Source organism: Perca fluviatilis, chromosome 20 (assembly GCF_010015445.1).
Source record: "Perca fluviatilis chromosome 20, GENO_Pfluv_1.0, whole genome shotgun sequence".
Taxonomy (NCBI): Eukaryota; Metazoa; Chordata; class Actinopteri; order Perciformes; family Percidae; genus Perca; species Perca fluviatilis.
In genome coordinates, this window is record NC_053131.1 from 11,404,774 (window position 1) to 11,427,816 (window position 23,043).

General features: G+C 39.1%; 5 protein-coding genes across 14 annotated transcripts in view; 2 read left to right on the forward strand and 3 right to left on the reverse strand.

Moving 5' to 3' along the window:
• Positions 1–725: 725 nt before the first annotated feature.
• On the reverse strand, positions 726–6,327 carry dnajc5gb (DnaJ (Hsp40) homolog, subfamily C, member 5 gamma b). Of its 8 annotated transcripts, none has more exons than XM_039786638.1 (7): positions 6,136–6,327; positions 5,644–5,773; positions 4,807–5,020; positions 4,475–4,628; positions 3,630–3,692; positions 2,822–2,884; positions 726–1,528 (listed from the first exon to the last, which is right to left on the reverse strand). In XM_039786638.1, exons 2-7 carry the CDS (start codon positions 5,754–5,756, stop codon positions 1,455–1,457), a joined length of 681 nt encoding a protein of 226 aa, XP_039642572.1. In that variant the 5' UTR covers positions 5,757–5,773; positions 6,136–6,327; the 3' UTR covers positions 726–1,454. The 8 variants fall into 8 exon arrangements, with proteins under 8 accessions (XP_039642572.1, XP_039642571.1, XP_039642570.1 ...); XM_039786637.1 differs by having other exon boundaries at positions 2,822–2,887; XM_039786636.1 differs by having other exon boundaries at positions 3,630–3,695.
• A 760-nt stretch (positions 6,328–7,087) lies between these two features.
• tp53i3 (tumor protein p53 inducible protein 3) lies at positions 7,088–13,693 on the reverse strand. 3 transcript variants are annotated; one of them, XM_039786632.1, is made up of 7 exons: positions 13,535–13,693; positions 10,666–10,807; positions 10,336–10,509; positions 9,906–10,173; positions 8,812–9,024; positions 7,615–7,811; positions 7,088–7,524 (listed from the first exon to the last, which is right to left on the reverse strand). In XM_039786632.1, exons 2-7 carry the CDS (start codon positions 10,717–10,719, stop codon positions 7,327–7,329), a joined length of 1,104 nt encoding a protein of 367 aa, XP_039642566.1. In that variant the 5' UTR covers positions 10,720–10,807; positions 13,535–13,693; the 3' UTR covers positions 7,088–7,326. The 3 variants fall into 3 exon arrangements, with proteins under 3 accessions (XP_039642566.1, XP_039642564.1, XP_039642567.1); XM_039786630.1 differs by having other exon boundaries at positions 10,666–10,831; XM_039786633.1 differs by lacking the exon at positions 10,666–10,807.
• Positions 13,694–14,353: 660 nt separating this feature from the next.
• Positions 14,354–15,788, forward strand: LOC120549614. Its single transcript, XM_039786644.1, has 2 exons — positions 14,354–15,054; positions 15,144–15,788. Exon 2 carries the CDS (start codon positions 15,158–15,160, stop codon positions 15,755–15,757), a length of 600 nt encoding a protein of 199 aa, XP_039642578.1. The 5' UTR covers positions 14,354–15,054; positions 15,144–15,157; the 3' UTR covers positions 15,758–15,788.
• Positions 15,789–15,834: 46 nt separating this feature from the next.
• Positions 15,835–19,012, reverse strand: cenpo (centromere protein O). The gene is made up of 6 exons (XM_039786634.1): positions 18,876–19,012; positions 18,527–18,678; positions 18,124–18,319; positions 17,694–17,965; positions 16,572–16,731; positions 15,835–16,037 (listed from the first exon to the last, which is right to left on the reverse strand). Exons 1-6 carry the CDS (start codon positions 18,895–18,897, stop codon positions 15,928–15,930), a joined length of 912 nt encoding a protein of 303 aa, XP_039642568.1. The 5' UTR covers positions 18,898–19,012; the 3' UTR covers positions 15,835–15,927.
• Positions 19,013–19,037: 25 nt separating this feature from the next.
• Positions 19,038–23,043, forward strand: part of slc5a6b (solute carrier family 5 member 6) — a 12,154-nt gene continuing 8,148 nt past the window's right edge. The window contains 8 exon segments of the mRNA XM_039786645.1: positions 19,038–19,285; positions 20,271–20,322; positions 20,511–20,542; positions 20,544–20,863; positions 20,946–20,970; positions 21,066–21,131; positions 22,537–22,588; positions 22,675–22,742. Coding sequence (XP_039642579.1) covers positions 19,133–19,285; positions 20,271–20,322; positions 20,511–20,542; positions 20,544–20,863; positions 20,946–20,970; positions 21,066–21,131; positions 22,537–22,588; positions 22,675–22,742 — 768 coding nt within the window. The 5' untranslated portion in view covers positions 19,038–19,132.

The window sequence follows — 23,043 nt, forward strand, 5'->3', positions numbered from 1 at the left end:
CATGTTTAAAAATATTGAAATTAACATCTATCGCAATATCACGTTTTGTCTATCGTGCAACCTCAAGTACTATTAAGAACTAATTAAATATATTGGGAAATACGCTTATTCACTTTCTTTAAGAGCGTTGGATGAGAAGCTTGACACCACTCTGATGTCTGTGTGTTATGTTAATATGGAGCTGGAGCCAGGAGGCAATTACTTTAGCTTAGCATAAAGACTGGAAACGGGGAGGAACAGCTAGCTGTCGAAAGGTAACAAACTCTGCCTGTGAAAACCTCAAAACAAACAACATGCATGTTAATTAGTGACATTTTCTGGTGATCTAGCTGTGGTTCTAAAGGAAGTTATGTGCAACTATGTAACAAATAATGTATCTATCCACCCAGTACTTTTGTAGTGAGTCTGCAACTACAACACAAGTTGAAAAACCTTTCAGTGACGACAGAAAGTCAGCATCAGAGCTTGATTATTTCTTTTTAAACCAGGCTAGCTTTTTCTACTTCCAGTCTTTATGCTAAGCTAGGCTAATCACCTCCTGGCTCCAGCTCCAGATTTCATGCCAGGTTCATGTCCTATCAGTTATTCAAAACTACCCGTTTCAGCCTTGTAAATGCTTTTCAAGTCAAACCTAGTCATTTTTACAAAATGAACACCAAATTTATATCTAATTTGGCATTTAACTACATGGAAGTGCCTAAAAATCAAGCAACATCAACAAAGCCTTTTGTTCAAACCCAACTTTATGAATAGGGTGCTATATTGTCAACTGTCAAGAACTTCAAGTTGTCAAATTATGTGAAAAGTTGAAATCTCATCTAACCGTCAAACTGATAGTGACAAAGCGTTTCTCACAAAATGTTCAATAATTCCTGTATTGCCTGTCAGCATCACTTTATTTATTCTAATTGTGCTATTTACAAGCTGTTGAATACACAAGTGGACATCCAAACATTTTAAATACACTGTTTGGTTTAATCACAATATAATGTACATCATTTCAATAAGCCCTTTATTTTATTTCTACAATATGTGCAGTATGACTAACACTTAAATCTCCGAGTGGTTGGCTTTTAATAATCGGGAACCATGCTATTAGGTTGCATTTTAAAAATATCTCAGTCGTGGCAGCTTTAGGATTTTAAACAGACGTTAAAAGTGCACATGAAGAAAAAAATATTCCAGAGCTTTGATTTGCATGGCTTGTCATGTCACTGTAATGCAGTCCAGATACCACCTTTTTTAAAAAAAAGTTTAAAAAATAAATAGATTGGATCAAAGACAAACCCACTGGCACTAGAGCGAATATGGCACTATCGAATTGCTGCTTAGTTAATTTTAAACAAATGCCTTGGAGATGAAGGTTTTCTGCATGTCAGCCACATTCAAACCCAACATGTATACTCATCATCTTTCAAAAAGATCATTGCAGCGCTGATGGCGACGTGGATTTCTCAGGACTCCTCTCCCTTGGTTCCCAAGGCGCCGTTGGTTGCATGAGGCTGAATCACAATGGGTGCATTTTCACCTACAGGTGTGAAAAACAGTGAAGTTTTAACTTTCTATACTTGTAATTATTCCTCAGCATAAACCGCAAAACAGAGCAGTTTCAAATGGAAGAAAATGTATGTTAGGACATAGCAAACCACGACCACATTTAAAATGCTGCTTACATGTTGATGCATCAGTAATATTAATCCCATAATGTAATATTACACTGACATTTTGCAGTCTAATAAGTAAATCTTGCTCCTAATACTTCTATACAAATGATAGCAGAACTTGTACTTGAGTATGACTACTAATATATTGTTAGTGATTTCAATATGTCTCCCAGCACTGGCATGTGGTATAGGATTTATAATGGTGAACAAACTCTTCCGACAAAAAAAAGTAACTGTAAAGAACCATGTTCTACTCTAACAAGTACAGAGACATATTCTCAATAACCTTACATTAGTTAATATATTATACAGCATTGAGGAGCAGGAGAGCGGAGCAAATGTTAAAACAAACTAGCTTAAGAGAAAGGGGGGGGGAAATACTGCACAAGAAGCCTTAAATCCATACAATTGTTTTTAGGGCAGTCACTTGAAATCAGTAATTCTGATAAGCCATCTTTTTGATTTATAATATCCCTTGTGTTGTCCTTCGGGTCCCGGTGACCCGAAAAACTAAACAAGGGTTATGTACTTCAGTTTACTTTGTTGAGAATTGCTCTCTAAACCCGGTCTCTTGTAAAGTAAGTATGTAAAGTTTATTTACAGAGCACATTTAAACAGTTTAAGCTGACCAAAATGCTGTACAAACGAGCACCAAGGTGCTGTATTAACCCTTGTGTTGTCCTTCGGGTCAACGGGACTCAAAAGGACAACACAAGGGATAAACATTTGAACAGTTAAAAGCGAAGACTGTTTGTTTGATTAGTTTAATAATTAATCTATAACTGTGTGGCTCCTCTGAAATGATCTAACTTCCAGATTGACAACCACTGCTCTTGATAATTAGCATTTTAGTACACTGTTTTACCCTCTGTGCTCATTGATAATATTATCCAGTCATCCAAGTGTAAGCAAGCACGGTTATTAATAAGCCACAGGGGACATGGGTCATAACAAATAACGGCTTAACAGCAATCCTGCAGAACTTTAAGGAAGAAATGTTAGTATGTAATTTGGCAAACGCACATTCCACGCCCGGAGCTAGAGGTGTTAGAAGGTGCCAAAACATGAATCTCTCCACGAGGACATGCTGCTTCATGTTCTGCCAGATTAGTGAATGGCACAGAACAGCAGTCAGCTGAAGGACAGGTGAACTTTACCTGATGGGGTGACGCCACTATCTGAAGTGCCAGGGCTCGGCTGAATAACTATTACACGGTCTCCTGCTGTGAAACAAAGTAACCGTAAGCAAAGCCATGCTTCTACCGTAACCTAACAGGACTTCTGAGGTAAAGTATCACCAAATGCAGAGACCAAGAATTGAGCAAGATTTAAAGGAATAGTTCGACATTTGGGTAAATCACTTTCTTACTTTGAGTTATACGAGAAGATTGACACCACGGTACCGTAATTATGACGATTGAGCCAGTAGATAGTTTAGCTTAGCATAAAGAGGGAAACAGTTAGCCTGCCTCTGGTCACAAAATCCACCTCTAGCACATCTAAAGCTAAGTAATTAACACATCTTCTTTGTTTAATCTGTACAAGAACTTAAATGTAAAAAAAATAATTGGTGCTTTTTCTTGACTATTTGACAGTTATCTTTAGACAGTGCCAGGCTAGTTTTTTTTGCTCCAGTCTTTATGCTAAGCTAAGAGGCTGCAGCTTTATATTTAGTGCAGACATGAGTGGTATTTATCTCCAAATCAGGAAGAAAGCAAATGAGCATATTTCCCTAAACGTTAAACTATACCTTTTTTAATCTTCACTATAAAGTGCTCTGACCAAACGCTAAGCTTGAACATTCAGAAGACAGGTTGCCATTTAAAAAAGTTGCCATTTAAAAATGTAGCAACTTCAATTTGTCCACAAAATGACATGTGCATCTTTATTCACTTTTCAGCAAAGTATTATTTCAATTAATAATTACAATAGACAGCAGTCAGCTGAAGTACAGGTGAACTTTACCTGATGGGGTGACGTCATTATCTGAAGTGCCAGGGCTCGGCTGATTAACTATTACATGGTCTCCTGCTGTAAAACAAAGTGTAAATGTCAAACTATTCCTTTAATCTCTACCAGGCTTAATTTCACTATAAAAAAAGCGCACTAACCAAACACCTAGTCTGAAAATTCAGGAGATAGGTTTTCGTTCAAAAGCTAGGAACTTCAAATTGTCCCCAAAATTACAAAGTTACATAGCCATCTTTATTCACTCTCCAGCAATGTATTATTTCCATGACTGAATTAATTAATTACAATAGACCATTCCGTTAAAACGCACAACAAAAGCTTTTGTGAAAACGGCATTAAGTACTTCCTAATTTAGACACTGGATGCATCCAATTTATAAAAATGGCGTTTTCCTGTCATGCGACGACTCGTCCTTCCACAGAAAGTGATCGAAATGTATTAATGAAATGCAAACCGATGAAGCTTTTATCCTTTTGACAAGCTTTGCTGTAAAATAATTACGAACTGCCCAGGAAACATGATAGTGCTGTGTGCAGTTAACTGACTGTCTCATTAAAGGATTTTCAGTTATTTGGGGCCACGGATGTTGAATGCTGCCTTTTGCAGTGTAAATACTGCATTTGAATGTATATTTCAACAAAGCAAGTATTCACGATAAACACCATTAGAATATGATTTTGAAATACTAAGTGAATAAACTGCTTTCAGTTTTAGTGTATCTTTTACATGCACTCTGATGTAACAGGCACCAACTAGACAACATGTGATGTCCCTTATGTGAGCAGCTGGAAAATATCCTTTACGAGCTGAAATAAATCCAAAAGAACAAAGTTCCTCACCTGCATTCTGTTCTTTGATCTCTGCCTCGAGGTCCTCTGGGTCCATATAGGCAAAGTCTTCCCCGTCTGCTGGCTTTTTACACTTCCCACAGCAGAAACAGCAGCAGCAGCAACAGCAGCAGCCGGTGAAAAAACAGCAGCACACCACAAGGGTCTGAACACAAAGGAAAGGGAATCAATGTCAGTATGTATGTGCTAGTTGTATGCAGACATTTACTACATCTCAACAATACAAAATAAAATAACTAAATGAAGGCAGTTAAAATATAGAAAAAGCTACATATTTAGTCAGACGTTCACTCAATTTTCACAGAAACCACGTTGGCCCTCACCTTAAACCAGCACTTGGACATGAGGAAGTAGTATTTGACACTCTCGTCCCCAAACTGCTCGGCCACATAGAGGCCCATGGATCCATACTCGTCGTAGATTTTCCGTTTGTTCTCATCACTGAGGATGGAGTTGGCATTGTTGATCTCTTTGAATGTGTCAGCAGCTTCTGGGTTGTCTGGGTTCTTATCGGGGTGATGCCTTAACGCCAGTTTCCTGAAAACAAACGAGGGAGAATACCACTCTTAGTCAGACTATGCAACTGTCCTTGACGCCACTCCAGTGGGTGTTTAAAGGATTGTCGTCATTCACAACAACCAGATAATACAAACCAGTCTAACCACAAGAGTTGTACATAGGGGACTCCCATTCCTTTTAAAGTACAAAAACTAACAGTAAACGTATATGGTTACAATCAGTAAACATGCTCTAACCTCTTATTAGAACAAGTCATTTGTATGCCTGTATATTGTTACAAAAAATATATGGTATGAGAAGTTGTTCTGGAAAAAAAAGAAGTTATATGTTCAACTCAAAATCATCATCATTTAGACTATTTGGCCTTTAGACTAATGAGATCTGTCAATAAAATGTCTAAATTCCATATATACAGCACAAATTCGCAAGTCTTCTTCTACTTAAACTCTTTTATGGACACATACAAAAATACTGCATGAAGCTCTGAAAATTGCAGCCTTGTGTAACCAATATGCAGTGCAAATTTGATTTCTTTTTTGCACCCATTTATAGAATAGAACAATACAACGCGCATACAGCCATGAATTCCAAGGGTTTATTCGATGCTAAATGAACTGATGAATTTATCTTTATGAACATACCTGTATGCCTTCTTTATTTCTTCTGGAGATGCTCCTTTCTCCAGCCCCATGAGTTTGTACAAGCTGTCTCCTGCTGTTGACATTTTACGCTGAGGTCTGTTTGGGTCCTGCATGTTTCAGGATTTGGCGGCTGTGACATAAAAAAAACACACAAATGGAGTAAGACCTTTTAATGGCTAATAAGCTCGGCGAGGAAGTAAATAAACCACAACAAACGAGAAGTAAAGCATGCTGGGAGTCCACCACCGCCCATAATATTAATTATATAACTAGAGTTTAAGGTAGTGACCTAAGGAATTACTTAGCTACAGGACTTAAGTCCAATATTCAATTATGTTTAACGTTACTTCACTTAATGTTAAACCCTGCGGGGTAACGTTTAAGCAGAGACTGTTTAGAATAAAGGAGCTTCTGGTTTTAGTCACGACAAAAAGCTAACTGACTTAGCTAACTTTAGCATGAGGAGGAAGTTTTACGTTAAATCTTACGTACTGGACGTATAAATATCGTTGTTTTTGCCCGAATCATAGAGTCCGAAAAGTGTCCGTTGATTGTCCTAAAGTTTGTTCCATGTAGTGAAGCTGATAGTACTCGGTTTCCTCTATGCAAACGTCTCTCCTCATGGAAGAAAACTTCAGCAGCGAAGAGCTAAGCAGGAAGCTTTAAAGAGCTAAGCAGGAAGCTTAAGACAGGAAGGAAGCCTTGACGTCATCGTTCAGTTTGCTGCGCGCGCGATTGCGTTTAAAATACGCAGAATTGAAATGTATTTAATAAATAACGAAATAAGGGTTTACTTTATAGGTATTAATATAATTTTATATTAAGTGTTTTGTGCACTACTGAATGTGTGTAATTACTTTGCTAATACCAGTGGTGGAATTTAACTTTGCTCAAGTACTGTAACGTACAATTTTGAGGTACTTGAGTATTTCTATTTTATGCGACTTTATACTTCTACTTCTTCAAGCCAATGTTGTACTTTTGACTCCACTTAATTTACCTTAAGTTACTTTGCAGATTTAGATTCATACAAAAATATAAATCAACTAATAAATTATGGTGAATTAGTATGAATATCCAGCAGTTTATACAGTAGTTGAAATTAGTCCCACCTTTAAAATCCAAAGATTCAAAGGGTTCCTCCTCCTCCTCTGAGGATCATTTTAGTAACCACCACACTTTCATAAAGAAGGTAAAATATTATTTATGGGAAATGTGGAAGTGGAAGCGTACCACACTGGTTAAAATTGTTATGCAATATGCATATTACGTTTTTTTTTGTAGACATAATACAACTGCACATGGTACAGTGTGCCATTTGATTATGTTTGACAGGAGGATAGCTATGTTTTTACCGCAGGTTTCTTTGAATGGTTTTCTGGTGTGGTTCTGTAATATTTTGTAAAGTATGTTATAGTATTTGTATGATATCTGAAGAGAAGAGTCAGTGTTGGTCTCTTTAATATCCAGCATGAACATAATACAGATAATAAACAGTAGTGGTTATAGTTAAGCATGACACTACAGAAGTAGTAAAATAAAAAATCATCTTTGGACTATTGGTGGTTAAGGCATATTTGAAATCACTATCGATATTTGTGTTAGAGAAATAGTTTTCAAATGACATAGATCAAATGTACTTCAGAGCAATTACATTTCTGTTAATATTACTGCAGCTGTTCATCACTGAGTATCCTGATTCTGAGGAATCACATTAATGACAATCTTCCCCGTGTTCTTGTTGGCCTCCATGTGCCTGTGAGCTTCTGCGATGTCCTCCAGGTTGAACGTGCTGTCAATCACTGGCCTCAAGGATGCGGGCTGTTCTGAGAAACATGGTAACACTCGGTGTGAGAAAGCCTTCACCAGGTCTCCTTTGTACTGTGAAAAGAAAAATGCAAAGCAAGTTACGGACGTGTAAATACAAGAGATGTTTCAGCACTGTTGACATGAGTCAGCATGAATTCTCACCTGAAGGCTGCGAGAGCGGAGGAGGCTGCAGAGCAAGTGGCCTCGCTTAGAGAGCAGTTTGCCCAGCAGATCTCCCTCGACCGCCCTGCCTCCCATGGTGCCGTACAGCACCCACCTGCCGTCGGTGGCTAAAGAGCTCACATTTTGCTCCCAGTTACACCCACCAATGCAGTCAAGGATGATGTTTGCTCCCTTGCCTGTGAAAAAAAAACAGTAATTCGTGACACAACTGAGTTGTGCAGGATATTTAATCTGCATTTGACCCTTAATTCTGACTCTTTATTTGGTCTTATTTTAATTCTCATGAGTGATATATCCATATGTTACATTAATTATTTGAAACATAATCAAGAGTTCTGTATACCTTTTTTATGTCTGGTGGTATTCTGTATTTTTCTTACTGTCAGACTATTGAAAAGAACAAAACCAACAATGAATTTATCTTAAACAGTAAGTAATATCTGTGTAGTCAAAGTCTGATATATTTCATTCCTCTTTACCCTAGTGCTCCATTGTTGTTCAACAACTACTGAATACACCTCAATGAGCCACATAATTATATATATTGGACGAAATGTTCCTTCATTATGAACTCTGGTGCTGTTTATTTTGACTCATTCCCAAATACACTGTATTTCTGCAGGTAATACTTAGGCTACTCGAGCACCAAATGTGTATTAATCCACAGCTGAAAATAGTCCCCAACAAATTCGCAATTTCTTCCTGTTTGACTACAATGCCCAGCTGTTTTAGGGAACTACTTAGCTTTTAAAAAAATATATTAAACTATATATTTGTGACTTTTGCACAGTGGAAGTAGGGAAGTTAAAGTATTGAGAGATTAACTAACACATTGTTGGTTTTAGGCTTTTCATGGGATTTGTTGACGGTAAGAAAAATAGATAATAATCATTTAAAGTTTAGACATGTAGCCATCTCTTTTCTATTTTTTATTCCAACTTTTTAAACATGTCTTTGCTCACCAAATATTCTCTGGTGTACATTTCCATAACAAAAATAAGAACTACTAGTTACGGCTGCACAGAAAATCCAGTGAAAAGTGTATAACACTGACATATGTGTGTGGGATCACTGCAATAAGAACAATACAAAAATATTACAATTAATGATTAGCAGAAGATTAGCCCTGTAGTCTTCTGCAGCATAGTGAACCGTCTACACAGCTACACAATTCACCTCCTGTAAAGTCATGAACTCCCTGTGCAAAGCTCTCTTCTTTGTAATTAAACCCAGCTGCTGCTCCCAGATTCTCAGCCATCTTGAGTTTTTCTGGGCTCCCTGCAGTAACGATGGGCACGGCACCAAACAGACGAACCAGCTGAACAGCAGCTGTTCCCACTCCGCTGGCTCCAGCATGAGCCAGAACTACTTCACCCTCCTTTACCTGAGCTGTGGCAGAGAAGACAGGTGGCAACAAGAATTTAATATATTTAATATTTCCTCCCTTGTTAATTATAGAGAGAGGGAACAGGCAGGGAAAAGGTTGTATAAAGTGAAGTGGTAACTAATAGAAAATAATACTTTACCATCTTTAATTGTTTGGATAAACTTGTAGTTTCAGATAATGTATTGCATTAGTTTTAAGTTAACCACATGAGTACGTTTACATGCACACCAATATTCCACTATTATTCCAAATATGACAATATTCCGAATTTGATACATCTAAACAGCATATTCTGGTTGGATATTCCAAATAAGGCCTTTTTCAGAATATAGCATTTTCAGATTAAGACGTGTGATATTCCAGTATTATTCAGGTTTTAGAGGCATTCTTTGAACTTGTATACAGCGCATTGGAAATATGCGTCTCAATCGGGGTTTATGGCCTCTTGCCTGTTTACGGCTTATGGTCAGCTCTGTGTGTTGCTATGGTTGCTGTACACAAATCAACCAGCCAACAGTTTGCAAGGCTGCAGACCCAAAACGAAGGAGAAACACAGCTACTTTTAAATATTATCAAAGACTTGGATATCAACAGGTTTTTGGATATGTGCACACATAGATACGTTGACCTTTTCGAGAAGCTGGTTGAAGGAATGAAAGAGGGACGCTGTGTTCACACGGTCCAACAAGTCCGCCACCGCTGGTAAACTTTGAAGACGATCGCATTTTGCACGGCTACATGTAAATGGGAATATTAGTGGAATATTCACTCTCATTAGCCATGTAAACAGCTTAGTCGGAATATCGTCTTTTTCAGAATAAGGGCAAAAAACTTAATATTATGTGCATGTAAACGTAGTCCGTGAGATGGCATATTTTTGTACCTATGAAAACCAGTAGCTGAAAAGCAGTGAGCCAGGCCTCTGGGATCGCAGCAGCCTGGCAGAGAGTGAGATTAGGGGGAATGGGCATGAGAAGCTCCTCGGGCACAGAAACATATTCTGCATATCCTCCTCCAGAGAGCAAGGCCATGACCCTGTCATCTGGCCTCCAGCCTCCTTTCACCCCTGGGCCCAGAGTATCCACAGTGCCAGCCACCTCCAGGCCTATGATGTCACTCTCACCTGGAGGAGGAGGGTACAGTCCTCGCCTCTGTGGAAAACCGAAAAATATGATTGCCTTGACTTAATTGTAATGGTTTCAAAATATAAAAATGTTGTCACATGAAGTTAAATAACCACATTTAGCAGGACAATAGATATGTTAAGCACAGAGACTGTAGTAATCTTATGCTTTGTAAGAATTTCATTATACCTGCAGTAAGTCCGCCCTGTTGAGGGCAGTTGCATGAACTTTAATCAGGACTTCTCCACCTTTGGGCTGAGGTCTCGAGACAGTTCGCAGCAGCAAATTCTCTGGTCCTCCTGGTACGTCAACACACACTGCACGCATCATCTTGGCAAAGCTAGAGCAACACTTGTGCCAGGCCTGTAAAGGGAAAATAGAAAAATGTTTAAATACTAAAATGTTGTGATGAAACAAATGCTTGCCTTGTTGACGTAAAGCTGGTTGACAACTGAAGCAATATAACCTATAGTCATTTTATACAAGCAATTTTTTATTTTGGCTGTTTTAAACACTCACTGTCTGGTAGGTGTTTCTGGGTAAAAATCTTCCAGTGTGCAGGATGTGATGCATTTATAGGCCGGGACACATATAGCCGACGGGCGACCGTTAACAGAAAACCCCGTCGATATGATCAGTCGCGTCCCCGAGGTCCAAAAAACTGCCACAGAACACACCAAAAAGACTAGAGGAGATGAGACATAATACATCTCTATAACAGCAGGCTGTAATCTGTAATGTTGCCCAAGAAATGAAAACCGGCAGCTGATTGGACGAACGCGTCACATGGGTTTGTTTTCTCCGGATATTGAGAGTCAGACTGTCATGGTGGCCGTTCAGAATACGATCTCATATTGTACTAAAATAGTTCACTGAAACGTGTTTCTGAAAACATTTTAAGCGAGAAATAGGCCATGCCCATGCAGTCTTCATTTCAGCTCAACAAAGGTCAGTTTAAAAGATTTTCATCAGATTTTGAGAGACTGTAGTCCCCTCATTGCGCTTGTCATTTCCGGGTGAGTCCTGATTTCCCTGCCACCGACGGGACACCCTGAACAGATTTGAGTCACTGACCTCGCCAGACTGTCCAACGGCCGATAATCGGGTTAATGTGTCCCGGGCCTATAATGCCAGCAGTGGCAACTGTGATTTAAGAAAAGCAAACTTAGGCATGAATTATCAACAGTAACCAGACTTTAACAGATCGAGAGCATCAGTTCTTACAGAAAATAAGTTATATCCTTATTTATAATAACTAAGGGACCGTTCGGTATTCATGGAATGGACCACCGGAGGAAAATAGTGGAGGGTCATGTCTTTTTATTCTTTGAGGGTAGCGTCACCCAAAAAATGTTGGTCTAGGAGGGTGGGGGTGGGGGTCACCCAACTTTTGTATTCATGAAACAGCAAAATTTCAAAGTGGCTTGTTTGGTGCATTTTTCCATGTAGCTCTTAGTCTCGATCCTCCTTAGCTACCAGATGGGTCTGAGCCATGAGTTTGCTGTGGGGCAGGGGGAGCACTGCACCCCCCCCCCACTGTGGCTGAAACGGGTAATTGCATTGTTTAAAAAATTAGTGGAATAATTACATCGGCATGACCAGATATTTTATAAATATCTTAAATAACACACAACTAAATGGTGGTAGGTAATACATCAGATTTCATATAGGCTACTGCTTTAGTAAAAAACATATTACCTGGCTGATGATGGGAGCAGCAGGACATAAAAAAACGAAAATTACTGTTGCACCATGTCTGGATACCTTGCCATGCCAAGGTTACAATAAAGGTTTCCTAAATGCCATGTATATACATTTGATGTCATCTTACTAATTTATTGGGAGTATTGTTTAGATTTGGACTTTTATACGTTTATTCTACTTTGTTTAAACTGCGAAGTGGGGAGGCCTCGTTCACCTGTTTGGTGCTGGCTGGTGAATGCGCTCGTATAGGCCTTGCTGGATACACCGTGACTATTTGTGGATCTACTGATCGCTGTGGATTACTTTTTTTTTCGTGTCTTTGGATTACTGCAAAATACAGATCTTTTTTCTTAACGTTTTATGGTGTGATTGCGCTTGGTTTCTGCGTTTGGAGAGGTATCTCAACAGGCTGTAGGTCAAACAATGAGTGTTCACGGTTACATTTTAGTTGAATTTAAGTGTGGGGGCATTCCGCCACCGTCTGTCTATTGCATAGCCGTGCCGTTATTGGATTTCATAAGGGCGAATTGTTAAATTGTTACAATGTAATTTAAAATCTGCTTTAAAAATAAACATGTTTTGAATATAATGTTCAACTTCAGCAGCTTTACCTATGTGCTAAAACATACAATGACTGAGGAAGCCTAATGATGAGTCCATAGCAACCAGTTTGTGTGTTGAATGTTACTCAGAGTGCTTTGCTTAATGGTCTCAATGTTTAATTTCATGTGAATAATAGTTTACTAGAGGAGTGACTTAGTATTTGAAGTAATGCAGTAGCCTAATGCAGGAAGTGTGCATTTAGTTTCCATGCTTATTGTGTTTCCACAACAACGTTAGTGAGTAAATCTACTGAAATGGCCCCTACACCATAACAGAGAGTGTGATGTGTAAAATGAGAAAGCAGAGGTTAACTCATGTATGTCATAGCTGTAAAAAAAATCAAAGAGCGTCTGCACATCTTTGCCAAGCGCAAACTAGAACATAGGGCCTTAATAAATTGTTGGTGAGGGTCATGCCTTTTTTGCAAATCATTTTGGAGGGTCACAGAAAAATTATTACTGGCGAGGGGAGGGTCAAGTCTATTTTGACTAAAGATCCCCAAACTCCTCTGGTGGCCCCTGAAATAGATAACGAACAGTCCCTAAGTGATCCCTGGGAAATGGAGGGATTGACTGAAAAATCCACATCCGTTTATAGAGCCCATATTATGAGAAAAAAATCTTTCTGCACCTTTTCCTTTGTCTTAAAAACCACAAGAACACAAATAATGTCACAAAAACACGTGTCATTGTCATGCAGATAGTTTGATTCTTTTTGACCATATTTGAAGCAGAGGGAAAACGAATAAAAGATAAAAGAGAAGAGGAAACTGTAAGTAGTTAAGTTTTGACATGACGGAGGGTCAATGAACTTGCATCATTACGTATCATTACAGGAATGAACCGATACGTAACGCGCCTGCGCTGTAATGTCAAAACTTTCCAGCCCATAAGACTAAATAATCTTCGATTAAAGTGTCTAAAGTAGTTGATAGAATACAACAGTTTGATTAAGTTACATTAAAGCCACCAGTAAATAAGAAAATGCAGCAGTTTATAGTATAGGGTAGCTGCTTATTTGACAGTGAATCGTTCTGCTACCTAGCCTAAATTGTGATAAAGCATTAATAACGTGAACTTACCAGACAGCGATGTCAACAGTTGATCAACTCTGAGATGACTGTGTGAGGTTTTGGCAAGTGTAGTTGTGCCATCATCCAGACTGGGCTCCGGTTTGGCGCGGGAGGGCTCAAACCAACAAAGGGGCCGGGTGTTCTAACGGAACACCATACCCATCAGAATGGGATACCTTCGGTTAATGCGCATGCGCAGCAGTGACATTTGTGGGATTGCGCATGCGTTAAATTTAAACCATCATTCAGCATACCTAAGATTACAAGCGGTAAGTGTTGGTGTATTATATCCAACCCGGTCTCACGGCAGTTCGTGTAAATGGCCACGTTATTCTTAATCTATTGATACGTGTTCACGGAGACATTTTTCTCGTTTTTTACGTGTAAATGTAACGTTATTTTTTACATGTAAATGTAACGTTATTTTCTCGGGGTAAGGACGCCGGGAGGCGGCCGAAAAGGTCGCTCCATAAGCCGGGAGGCGCCCGCGAGGCGCCCGCTGTTGAAATACATTACTTTACATTTTCGTCTTGTCCACGTAAAAACCGACAAAAACGGCTGTCTGTCTTCCACATGACGAGGCATTTTAAAGGAATAGGTAGCTACTGGACAAGAAAAGCTGGTTTTCTTAGGTTGCTTAGGGCCATTAATGTACTTAAATGTGTGTTTTCTGGCTAAATAAAGGTAAATTATGGGATTCATCATCTGTCAGATCCTGGCAGTGTGGAGAACAGGGCTGCCACTGTTAGCCCTATCTTTCATTTTTGATTATTAATATTTTTTCTCCCTTTTATCCTTTGATTCCATTCAACGTCAGCTAACAATACAAAATGCCCATTAGTTCTTCAATTGTCTAATTTTGTTCAATCAGCAGTCCCAAAGAGTTTCAGTTTATTATCGCAGAAGACAAGGAAAACAAGGAGAGATTCACATTTAAGAAGCTGGAACCAGACTTTTTTGTTGTTGTTCAAAAACAGCTTGAATGATTAAATAGTTGCAGATGAACAAGTAATCAATTGTGAATTGTTCTTTCAGCAGAGAATAGACCCCATGTAGGAAGATCAAATTAAACAAGTACAACTGAACAGTTCAATTAATTAAAAATAACAAGAAAAGCATTGTAAATTTGAACATTTTGTATCCAAGTTAACATTTTGTGACCTCAGTATTGCAAAAATCCTTGAAATATGATTAAAAATATTCCAGCACGATCTAAAATATAACTTATTGAAAAATCATGTGAGAAAGTCCTAGCATTATTCCCCAAAGTACTAGTTGCATAAAATTAGACAAAACATGATCCCTAAGTACCTTGCACAAAGGGAGTCATTGTTATTGTGCAGGACGCCTCGTGACTGCACTCATAAGGGACATCTTGAAATGTAATCTCTTTAAACAATGTGACGGTACACGTCCAACAATCCCATCCACTTTACTTCAAATATAATAGACTATTATATTACATACGCTGAGACAGCCATAGCAGCAAACACACCTGTACAACACAGCACTCTAGGGAACAGAATCAGGTAAGAAAACAACCTCCTTGACTTTAACAGACTAAGTGAATGAATTAGGGAAATCACTGGTTAAAAAACAACAATATTTCTCCCTCTAGCCCTCTTGTATATAATGGATCAAAGCTTCAGAAGAGCTAGTGTGCTGCAGAGAGATCTCAAAGTGTTGAACCAAAAGGAGGACAGGGATCTCCAGCATAAACTGAACATGTTGGACAAACAGTACCGGTACACTCGCAAGATGCTTCAGCAAAGAAGAGAGTCTCTGATAAATAAACAGAGAAGGGTAGTGATGGTAAAAGTGGTGGAGCCTAAAGCTACAGTCAGCATCGCTATGAAAGAAATCGAAGAACGCAAATTTCAAACATCTGATGGCAGACGATCGTACTCCAGCACATCCCAGTATCCCAACAAAGGACGTGAACTGGAGGAGCAGAGTCGCTCGACATCAGCGCCGCCTCCGTCAGTCAAACCCACGAGCCCAGTGAGACGCAGAGGCTACATCCAGAGCAGCGTGTCTCTCATGCAGATGAAAAACATTGCAACTATTGACTCAATATCCGAAAAGGAGCTGGCCAGGCAACAGCAGAAAACCCGAGAGGAAATGGAGAGGCTGAGACAGTTTCAGAGGGAAACTTTACACAAGAGGGTGGCAGCGTTTATAGAAATGCTCAAGGACAAAGGCAACATGGAAATACACGTGAAACCTCCGTAAAGGAACTCATAATTTTGGAGTCTACTCACAATTTCATACCTCTACATTTGCAACATTAAGAAGAAAAAAGGTATAACTACTGTAGCAGCGTTTTATTATAAACAATGAGAATGTACATACTTTGTTTAATAAAAATGTAGAAAAGTTTAATTATATATTTTGGAAATAAATTACACAATATCCCCCATCTTCTTCATGGTTAGCAAAGCTTTGTGCACAGGAGTCTCCATGAGAAGGCTGCCGTTTCTCTTCCACTCTGGAGAATCAGGAAGCCCCTTGTCTGCAGAAAAACAAACAAAACGCAAATATAACAAGGAAATGTAAGTTCATAAAACTGACAATCACATTTGTTAGAAGTATCTACCTTTGAATATGTAGTTTGATTATTCCTGTACAGACACCAATGCATTATTTCATACATGCCTTCCGTCCAGCTCAGCAAATCAATTTATCATTTTATTATTGTGAACTACCTTATTGAACAAACTAACTAGGTTTCTTTAATTCATCCTCTTACTCTCTTAAATGCTGGTGTATTTTTGTTTTTTCTTCTTTCAAATATTAATGGACTAATTGTGTGAGCGCTAGTGTTAAGAAGAATGCCAGCAACCAGTGGTTGTACTGAGACATACAGAGGCTTACATGAAGCACTCATTGTGTCTACAGTGAATAGAGAGAGAGAGAGAGAGAGAGAGAGAGATAGATAGATAGATAGATAGATAGATAGATAGATAGATAGATAGATAGATAGATAGATAGATACACACACACACAGATCTGTAGTCATCTGCTTTGAGGAATCTATCTATCCTACCTTCACATTCAAAGTGGACTCGTGTGGGAAGACATCTGGTGTGGTCCGTGTAGTCCAGTGAGCAGAGCACAGCCGTCTTCTCTCTCGGCACCGTGAACATCAGCACCAGTAACGAACACAAAGCGTTACTCTCCATCACTTGCACAGACTTATGGAGTTCCTTTAAACAAGCAGGACAACAGGGTCAGTGTGTTATTTTACCAGAACAAATGGAGAAAAAAAAACTACCATTGTTGTAGTTCCTCTTCCTATAAGAGATTAGCAAGTGAAATATTTAATTTCTGGCTCTTGATTTATCTAAATTTGTGCAGATATGTGCAAAAATCACTGCAGGTTTTATGAGGCCGATATATTTGTGGGTCAATTATACATCATGATATACACATTTGCTTCATAACCAGTATGTTGTCAGAATTGCAAAGAGAAACTGTATGACATAAATGCTTTATAGTCTGCAAAATGTACAAAATGCCCAAAGATATTACATTTACTATTATAGGTTACTATGAAAACCAAAAAAAACATAGAACCAAGGAAGTTCTGGTATTTTTGCTTTAAACTGCTTAATCAGTTAGTTGATTATTAACCCTTGTGTTGTCCTTCGGGTCCTTCCAGTAACCCGAAGGACAAAACTAGGGTTATGTACTTCCGTTTACTTTGTTGAGAACTGCTCTCTAAACCCTGTTTCTTGTTAAGTAAGTAAAGTTTATTTCTAGAGCACATTTAAACACAGTTTAAGCTGACCAAAATGCTGACAACACAAAAGGTTAAAACTGTTGCCAATTATTTCTGTGGATTAATTTATCAATTAATTGTTCTACCTCTCATACAATAGCTATTGTATAAAATAAATAAAACATTTATATTTACTGTTAATCTCTACTTTAATAATAAATTCTACTGTTCAGTCATATTATATGTCTTGCCTCTGTGCATTATCTTTCTCACTACTCAGACTAATCTGAGTGAACTTGGCCAAAAATGTATATTTTATTATTAGAAAATGTATCATCTGACATATTAGTATCTGGTGTTTTTTTTTGAAACTCTTAATATTGATAATGACACACACACACACACACACACACACACACACACACACACACACACAAACACACGTACCTTAACAAGCTTCAACTGCTGCTTGCGAGCAGCGAAGGCGTTGAGATGTTGGCTGAGGGGGTCTAGAAGAGTCCTTAGGTCGGTCTGCATGTTGCTCTGCTCAGCCAGGCTCTTTAATGGAATGAACGGGGGAATGTTATCACGACTGATCCTCAGAGTGGGCTTCAGGTCCATCTCCAGGTTGTAGTTTTCTAAGTAGACGCCGTTGTAGGCCGTTGTCAAAGACACGCACAATCCTTTACCTTTACGGGTCTTTATGACGTTGTACCCACCTGAATGACATCAAGAGGGACTATTAAGACATATTGATAAATAATCTGAGCTATATACAGTAAGGGACATACACATTTTTATAAATATATAATCTGATGCCATTTATTTAAACATATCTCTATCAAATATATAATAAATGGGTGAATGACATGAGTACCAATGATGTCATGTGCATGCAGGAGGTCTTTCAGTTGTGTATGTCTGGCCATCAGCCGCAGTAGTTGGGAGTTCTCAGAGTCTTCAGCCATTTCCTCCTCCTCCTCTTCTTCTTCTTCTTCTTCTTCTTCTTCTTCTTCTTCTTCTTCTTCATGTGGGCACTGTTTGTCCATAGATGCCCTCAGTTTCTGGAGACTCTGTGGCAGCACGGTGTAACCAGCACCAACAAGAAAACACAACAAGTGCAGCATTATAAATACAGTTAAGTGATACACAGTGTGACTTGTTTTTGTTTAGGTCCTTCAAATCTTCAGTGATCCAAGAAGTATTTAGATGCTTTACGTAAGTAAAATTATTAATGCCACACTGTGAAAATACTGTGACTTCTGTGAGCAATGTGTCACCTTGTGTGTCTCTATCTCTGCCTTGAGCTGGTCTCTCTGGGTCATCAGCGCTTCAGCTTTAGCCTTCAGCTCCTTCACACGACTCTGCTGCTGAGGTTGAGTTTTACGGCTTCTTGCCTGAACTTCTAGCAGACTCAGATGACTCAAAACACCTGCGAAAAATGGAAACACTTCTAGTGGGTGAACTCTCAAACGACAAAAGTGAACGTTGTTAGTAGGCTCATAAACTCTGGTGGCTGTGTTTGCTAATAGCTAGCATTAAGCTAACGGATCATCAAAACAAACTACTCCCAGCCATCTGTATCGGCCATACAACACCGGCAAACTAGCGTTACACGATCCAGGTTACCTTTTGTAGACGCTGCAGCCATGATTCGCAAGTCTTTTTCTTTATTTTGTGTTGCTTCCCAGATGAAAATATTCAGTACAAGTTGCGAATTGTTTTTTTTTTTATTTTGGCGGCGGCTGCGTCATCATTTGTAGCCCCGCCCCCAGTTTCAACCCCCGGAAGAGATGTCAAAACAACCACATGTAGCATGGGCTGAGAGATTAGCCATGTGGTAGGTTAATTTAACGTTTTAAGAACACAACAAAAGAGATACAATCATGACAGTTAATCGTATGGAGAATGAGCATAGTGTATTGTCTGCAGTTCTTGCTTTTAGCCGTAAAGAAGTTGTTTTAACTAACGTAGTGCTCTTGAATGTCTCAGTAAACAGCATTGTAAATCTAACCCGGATTACAACAGGGTGTGTTAAGGTGAGTCTGTCTCATGTTATTTCATTTGTTCGTATCTTTCTCACTACATTTTCTGAGATAAGATATTATTTTCTGCTCGCATTTCTTCATATTCAGTCCAGTAAAGCAGCTTTACATTTTAGATTTATTTTCCTACGCAGCCCACTATGAATCCGCACCATTATCTCTTCAAGTCAAGCAAAATCCCTTGAATTAATATCCTTGCATTATTCCTTCCTGTAGTACCTACTACCAGTTAATTTATCAGGTCCAAGGTTATTTATTTGTCATGTGCACAGCCGTTACATAAGTATTCGTTGCAAATACAAAATCTCCGGCACCCTCCAACAATGCTCATTAAATAACTAAAAGGGAAATCGCGCAATTAAAAGCAAAATCTGATGATTTTATTAAGTAGCGGATTCCAGATTCTCAAATGAGAGGATTTTCTGGTTGTATATCAGTATTAGCGGAGCATATTGGGGGTTTGGGCTGTTGATCAGACAAAACAAGACATTTGTCAAATTAGGCTCTGGGAAATTGCAAAGGCTATTTTTCACTATTGATTAAATACTTTTTTTTTTTTTTTTATATGGGCAAAGGCAAATCACAATAACGGCATTATTTGAGTTCAAATGAATTTTAAATCAATTGTCCTGTCTGTATAGTGGACATTTTTGAAATGTACCCCTATTTGTTGTGTTTGACCTTCAAACTCCTCAGAGATTGCTTGCTGCTGCTGCTGCTGCTGCTTGTCTTTGTGGTGCAGTATACACTAAAAGGCAGCAGATGGCAGAGTAGCAGGGCACCTCCCCCCCCCCCCCTGAACCTCCCATTTCCAAACCAGTATTTTTGGATCAGCACAAGCAGGGGAAAGTTGACACAAAGGTTGTGTGACCTCGGTTTGTTTACAGACTGGAGGTTGTCTCGTGTAACAATGCTTTTCAGCTTCAGTTCAGGTTAGGTGACTGCAGTGGTTTCACCTTCTCTCGATCTGTTTTGGAAGGAACTAAATCGGCTCAGGGGAATCCAGGGCATGAGGAGAGTACGTGGGGTGTGTAGGTATACGTTTATTTCTTTAGCAATCAAGTGAAGTGAGGTGAAGTGATTTGTTTATGATAAAAATGGTTGGATAGAGTTATACAGCATGCTACAAAATGCCACGAAAAGCTAATTCTCGCACACACACACACACACACACACACACACACACACACATATTTAATCAGTGTTTTCTTTCTTCAAGGCTCCTGGACTCTCCTGACTGATGGGTGTGGACAAAGACGCTTCTCATCTGATTGACTGTGCGTCTGCAGGAGAACTTCTCCGACTGCAGCCCAGACTTAAAGACAATCGGCATGGACCCGTCCTACCAGAAGCACTTTGCGGTTGCTGACTATGTGATATTTGCAGTCCTGCTTGCTGCCTCTATGGGCATCGGGCTATACCATGCTCTTTCAGGCGGACGTCAGCGCACCACCCAGGAGTTCTTGATGGCAGACAGGAGCATGAGGTGTCTCCCTGTTTCCCTGTCGCTCATCGCCTCATTCCAGTCTGCTGTGGCAATCATAGGCGTACCAGCAGAAATCTACACTCACGGTACTCAGTACTGGTTTATCGGCTGTGCCTATATTCTGGGCCTCCTCATTCCTGCTCATGTTTTCATTCCTGTGTTGTACAGACTGCGGCTTTCGAGCACTTACCAGGTATGCTGTAGCAGTTTTTTGTTTTTGATTTAAGAGTTCATAGCATGGTGTGTATCCTTCATGACCTACAGTTCCCATGTTGTTTTGATTCACAGTATCTTGAAATGCGCTTCAGCAAAGCGGTGCGCATCTGTGGGACTTTGACCTTCATCTTTCAGACAGTGAGTGCAACATTTCACACAACAAAGTGAGGGTGCACCAATCCCACTTTTTCTAGTACCGATCTGATACCAGTTCTATTTCTCTTCCAAATTCAACATCTGCATATCTCACTTCATAGAACTAAGTGGAATAATTTTTATGTAAGAAGAGGCAAGGAATTGCCATGCTGTTAAAAGCTTAAAGGAGACCGCTCACTTTTTCAGTGCTTGTGCATATACATTTGGGTATCTGGAATGCCTGCCAACCAATAAACTGTGAAATAAGACAACCCGGTCAGTTTTTTTGTGGGCTGCCTCGATCAGAAAACATGGGATTCAACAAGCCATTCAGATTTGGCTCCCCTTCCTGTGTCAAATGCAGGCTCATTAGATTATACTGCCCCCCATCTGACTCTCCGCCCATGGTTTAAGAACTACCTTTCCAAAGGTGCGCCATGTTTTTCAAACAAGCCAATCAGAGCAGACTATGCTTTTTCATGAGGGGGGCTTAAAGAGACAGGCGCATAAACGGAGTGTTTCAGACAGAGGGTTTATACAGGTATATTCAGAAAGACCGTATGAGAATAATGTTTTCTGAACATTAAAGCATGTAAACATCTTGTAGTAGAAACCAAAATACAAGTATGAACCTGAGAATGAGCATAACATGTCTCCTTTGTGTTGGCTGCCAGCTGTGACTAAAATGCAACTGATAGAGCCACAGAATTTAGACATGACAAGGAAACTGTATTTAACTGTTGTTCAGTCAAGTCTAACCAATACCCCCTCAGTGTAAAGGAGTAGTTTGACATTTTGACGCAATCTTTGCTTTCTTTACAAGAGTTGGATGAGAAAATTGAAACTCTTACATACATACTCTTACAGATTCATATCTAGCAGACAGACACGAGTGATATCAATCTTTTCATCTCCCTCTCGGCAAGAAAGCAAATAAACATATTTCCAAAAATGTCCAAACATTTTTTTCCAAACATGGTAATTATCACCACGTAACCAATCCAGTGGATAAGATTGGTGCATCACCATAATAAAAGCCTTGTAAGAGCCATTTTGTTTTATGTTTTTTGTTTGGTTTGGTTTCAACCTCCCGCCAGTTGGGGCAGTAGTGCACTGTCAATTAGACAAGGTATTCTAATCGAGAGGTAACTGCACCACAGTCTATCAACTCCACTCAGGTGTTGTATTGACTGGAGAAACAATTTTTTGGCCGTGTGGTACATGTATGTTACGTTTTTTGTTTATGAGTGGAAAGTAGTATAATAGGAGCTAAGTATAAGAAAAGTTGTTATTGGAAACACTGGACATTTTGGCTATTTACTCCTCGGATCTAGAACAAATCAAAAATGCAACTGTGGTGGCGTTTTTTTGAAAAGCACATTTTTCTGATTTGTCTCTTACTTGCCAGGTTATATATATGGGACTTTGTGTGTACACCCCTGCCTTTGCATTAAATGCAGGTAAGAAAAGATCATGTATTTTACTCTCACCTAGTGACTGAATTGATGAGATCTGTGGTTCAATGTGTTGCTGTGTTTTCTTTCAGTTACTGGATTTGAATTATGGGGAGCAGTGCTGGCCACTGGCCTAGTGTGCACATTGTACACAACAATGGTGAGTTAGTTTGGTTAGTCATTTCCATGCAGCTTAATTTGACATTCTAACATTTAAATATAAAATTAACTCTTCTTTTGTTGTTTTTGATATCTTAACAGGCCTAGTATGAGGTGGCATGTCTCTCTTGACAGCTCAGGAGTGACTTTATCTTCCTCTAAAAAAAAATACCACCCAGAATTCTATAAAATTATAGTTTTCTTTGTCCAAAATGAAATGCTGAATATTTGATCTGAGAAAAGTGTCAAAATGGCTCTGCATGAATGCATTACTATAAAAGAAAAATCTACAAGAATATATT

Coding starts and splice junctions, on each gene's coding strand:
- dnajc5gb (XM_039786635.1), bottom strand. CDS start 5,756: ATGCAGGACCCAAACAGACCTCAGCGTAAAATGTCAACAGCAGGAGAC. Junction 4,629..4,806: donor TGTCCAAGTGCTGGTTTAAG/GTGAGGGCCAAC, acceptor CTTTGTGTTCAG/ACCCTTGTGGTGTGCTGCTG. Junction 1,529..2,821: donor TAGTGGCGTCACCCCATCAG/GTAAAGTTCACC, acceptor TCACACCTGTAG/GTGAAAATGCACCCATTGTG.
- tp53i3 (XM_039786632.1), bottom strand. CDS start 10,719: ATGCATCACATCCTGCACACTGGAAGATTTTTACCCAGAAACACCTAC. Junction 10,174..10,335: donor ACAGGGCGGACTTACTGCAG/GTATAATGAAAT, acceptor GGTTTTCCACAG/AGGCGAGGACTGTACCCTCC. Junction 9,025..9,905: donor TCAGCTACTGGTTTTCATAG/GTACAAAAATAT, acceptor TCTCTGCCACAG/CTCAGGTAAAGGAGGGTGAA.
- LOC120549614 (XM_039786644.1), top strand. CDS start 15,158: ATGGATCAAAGCTTCAGAAGAGCTAGTGTGCTGCAGAGAGATCTCAAA.
- cenpo (XM_039786634.1), bottom strand. CDS start 18,897: ATGGCTGCAGCGTCTACAAAAG. Junction 17,966..18,123: donor GCATGCACATGACATCATTG/GTACTCATGTCA, acceptor GATGTCATTCAG/GTGGGTACAACGTCATAAAG. Junction 16,732..17,693: donor AGCAGTTGAAGCTTGTTAAG/GTACGTGTGTTT, acceptor GCTTGTTTAAAG/GAACTCCATAAGTCTGTGCA.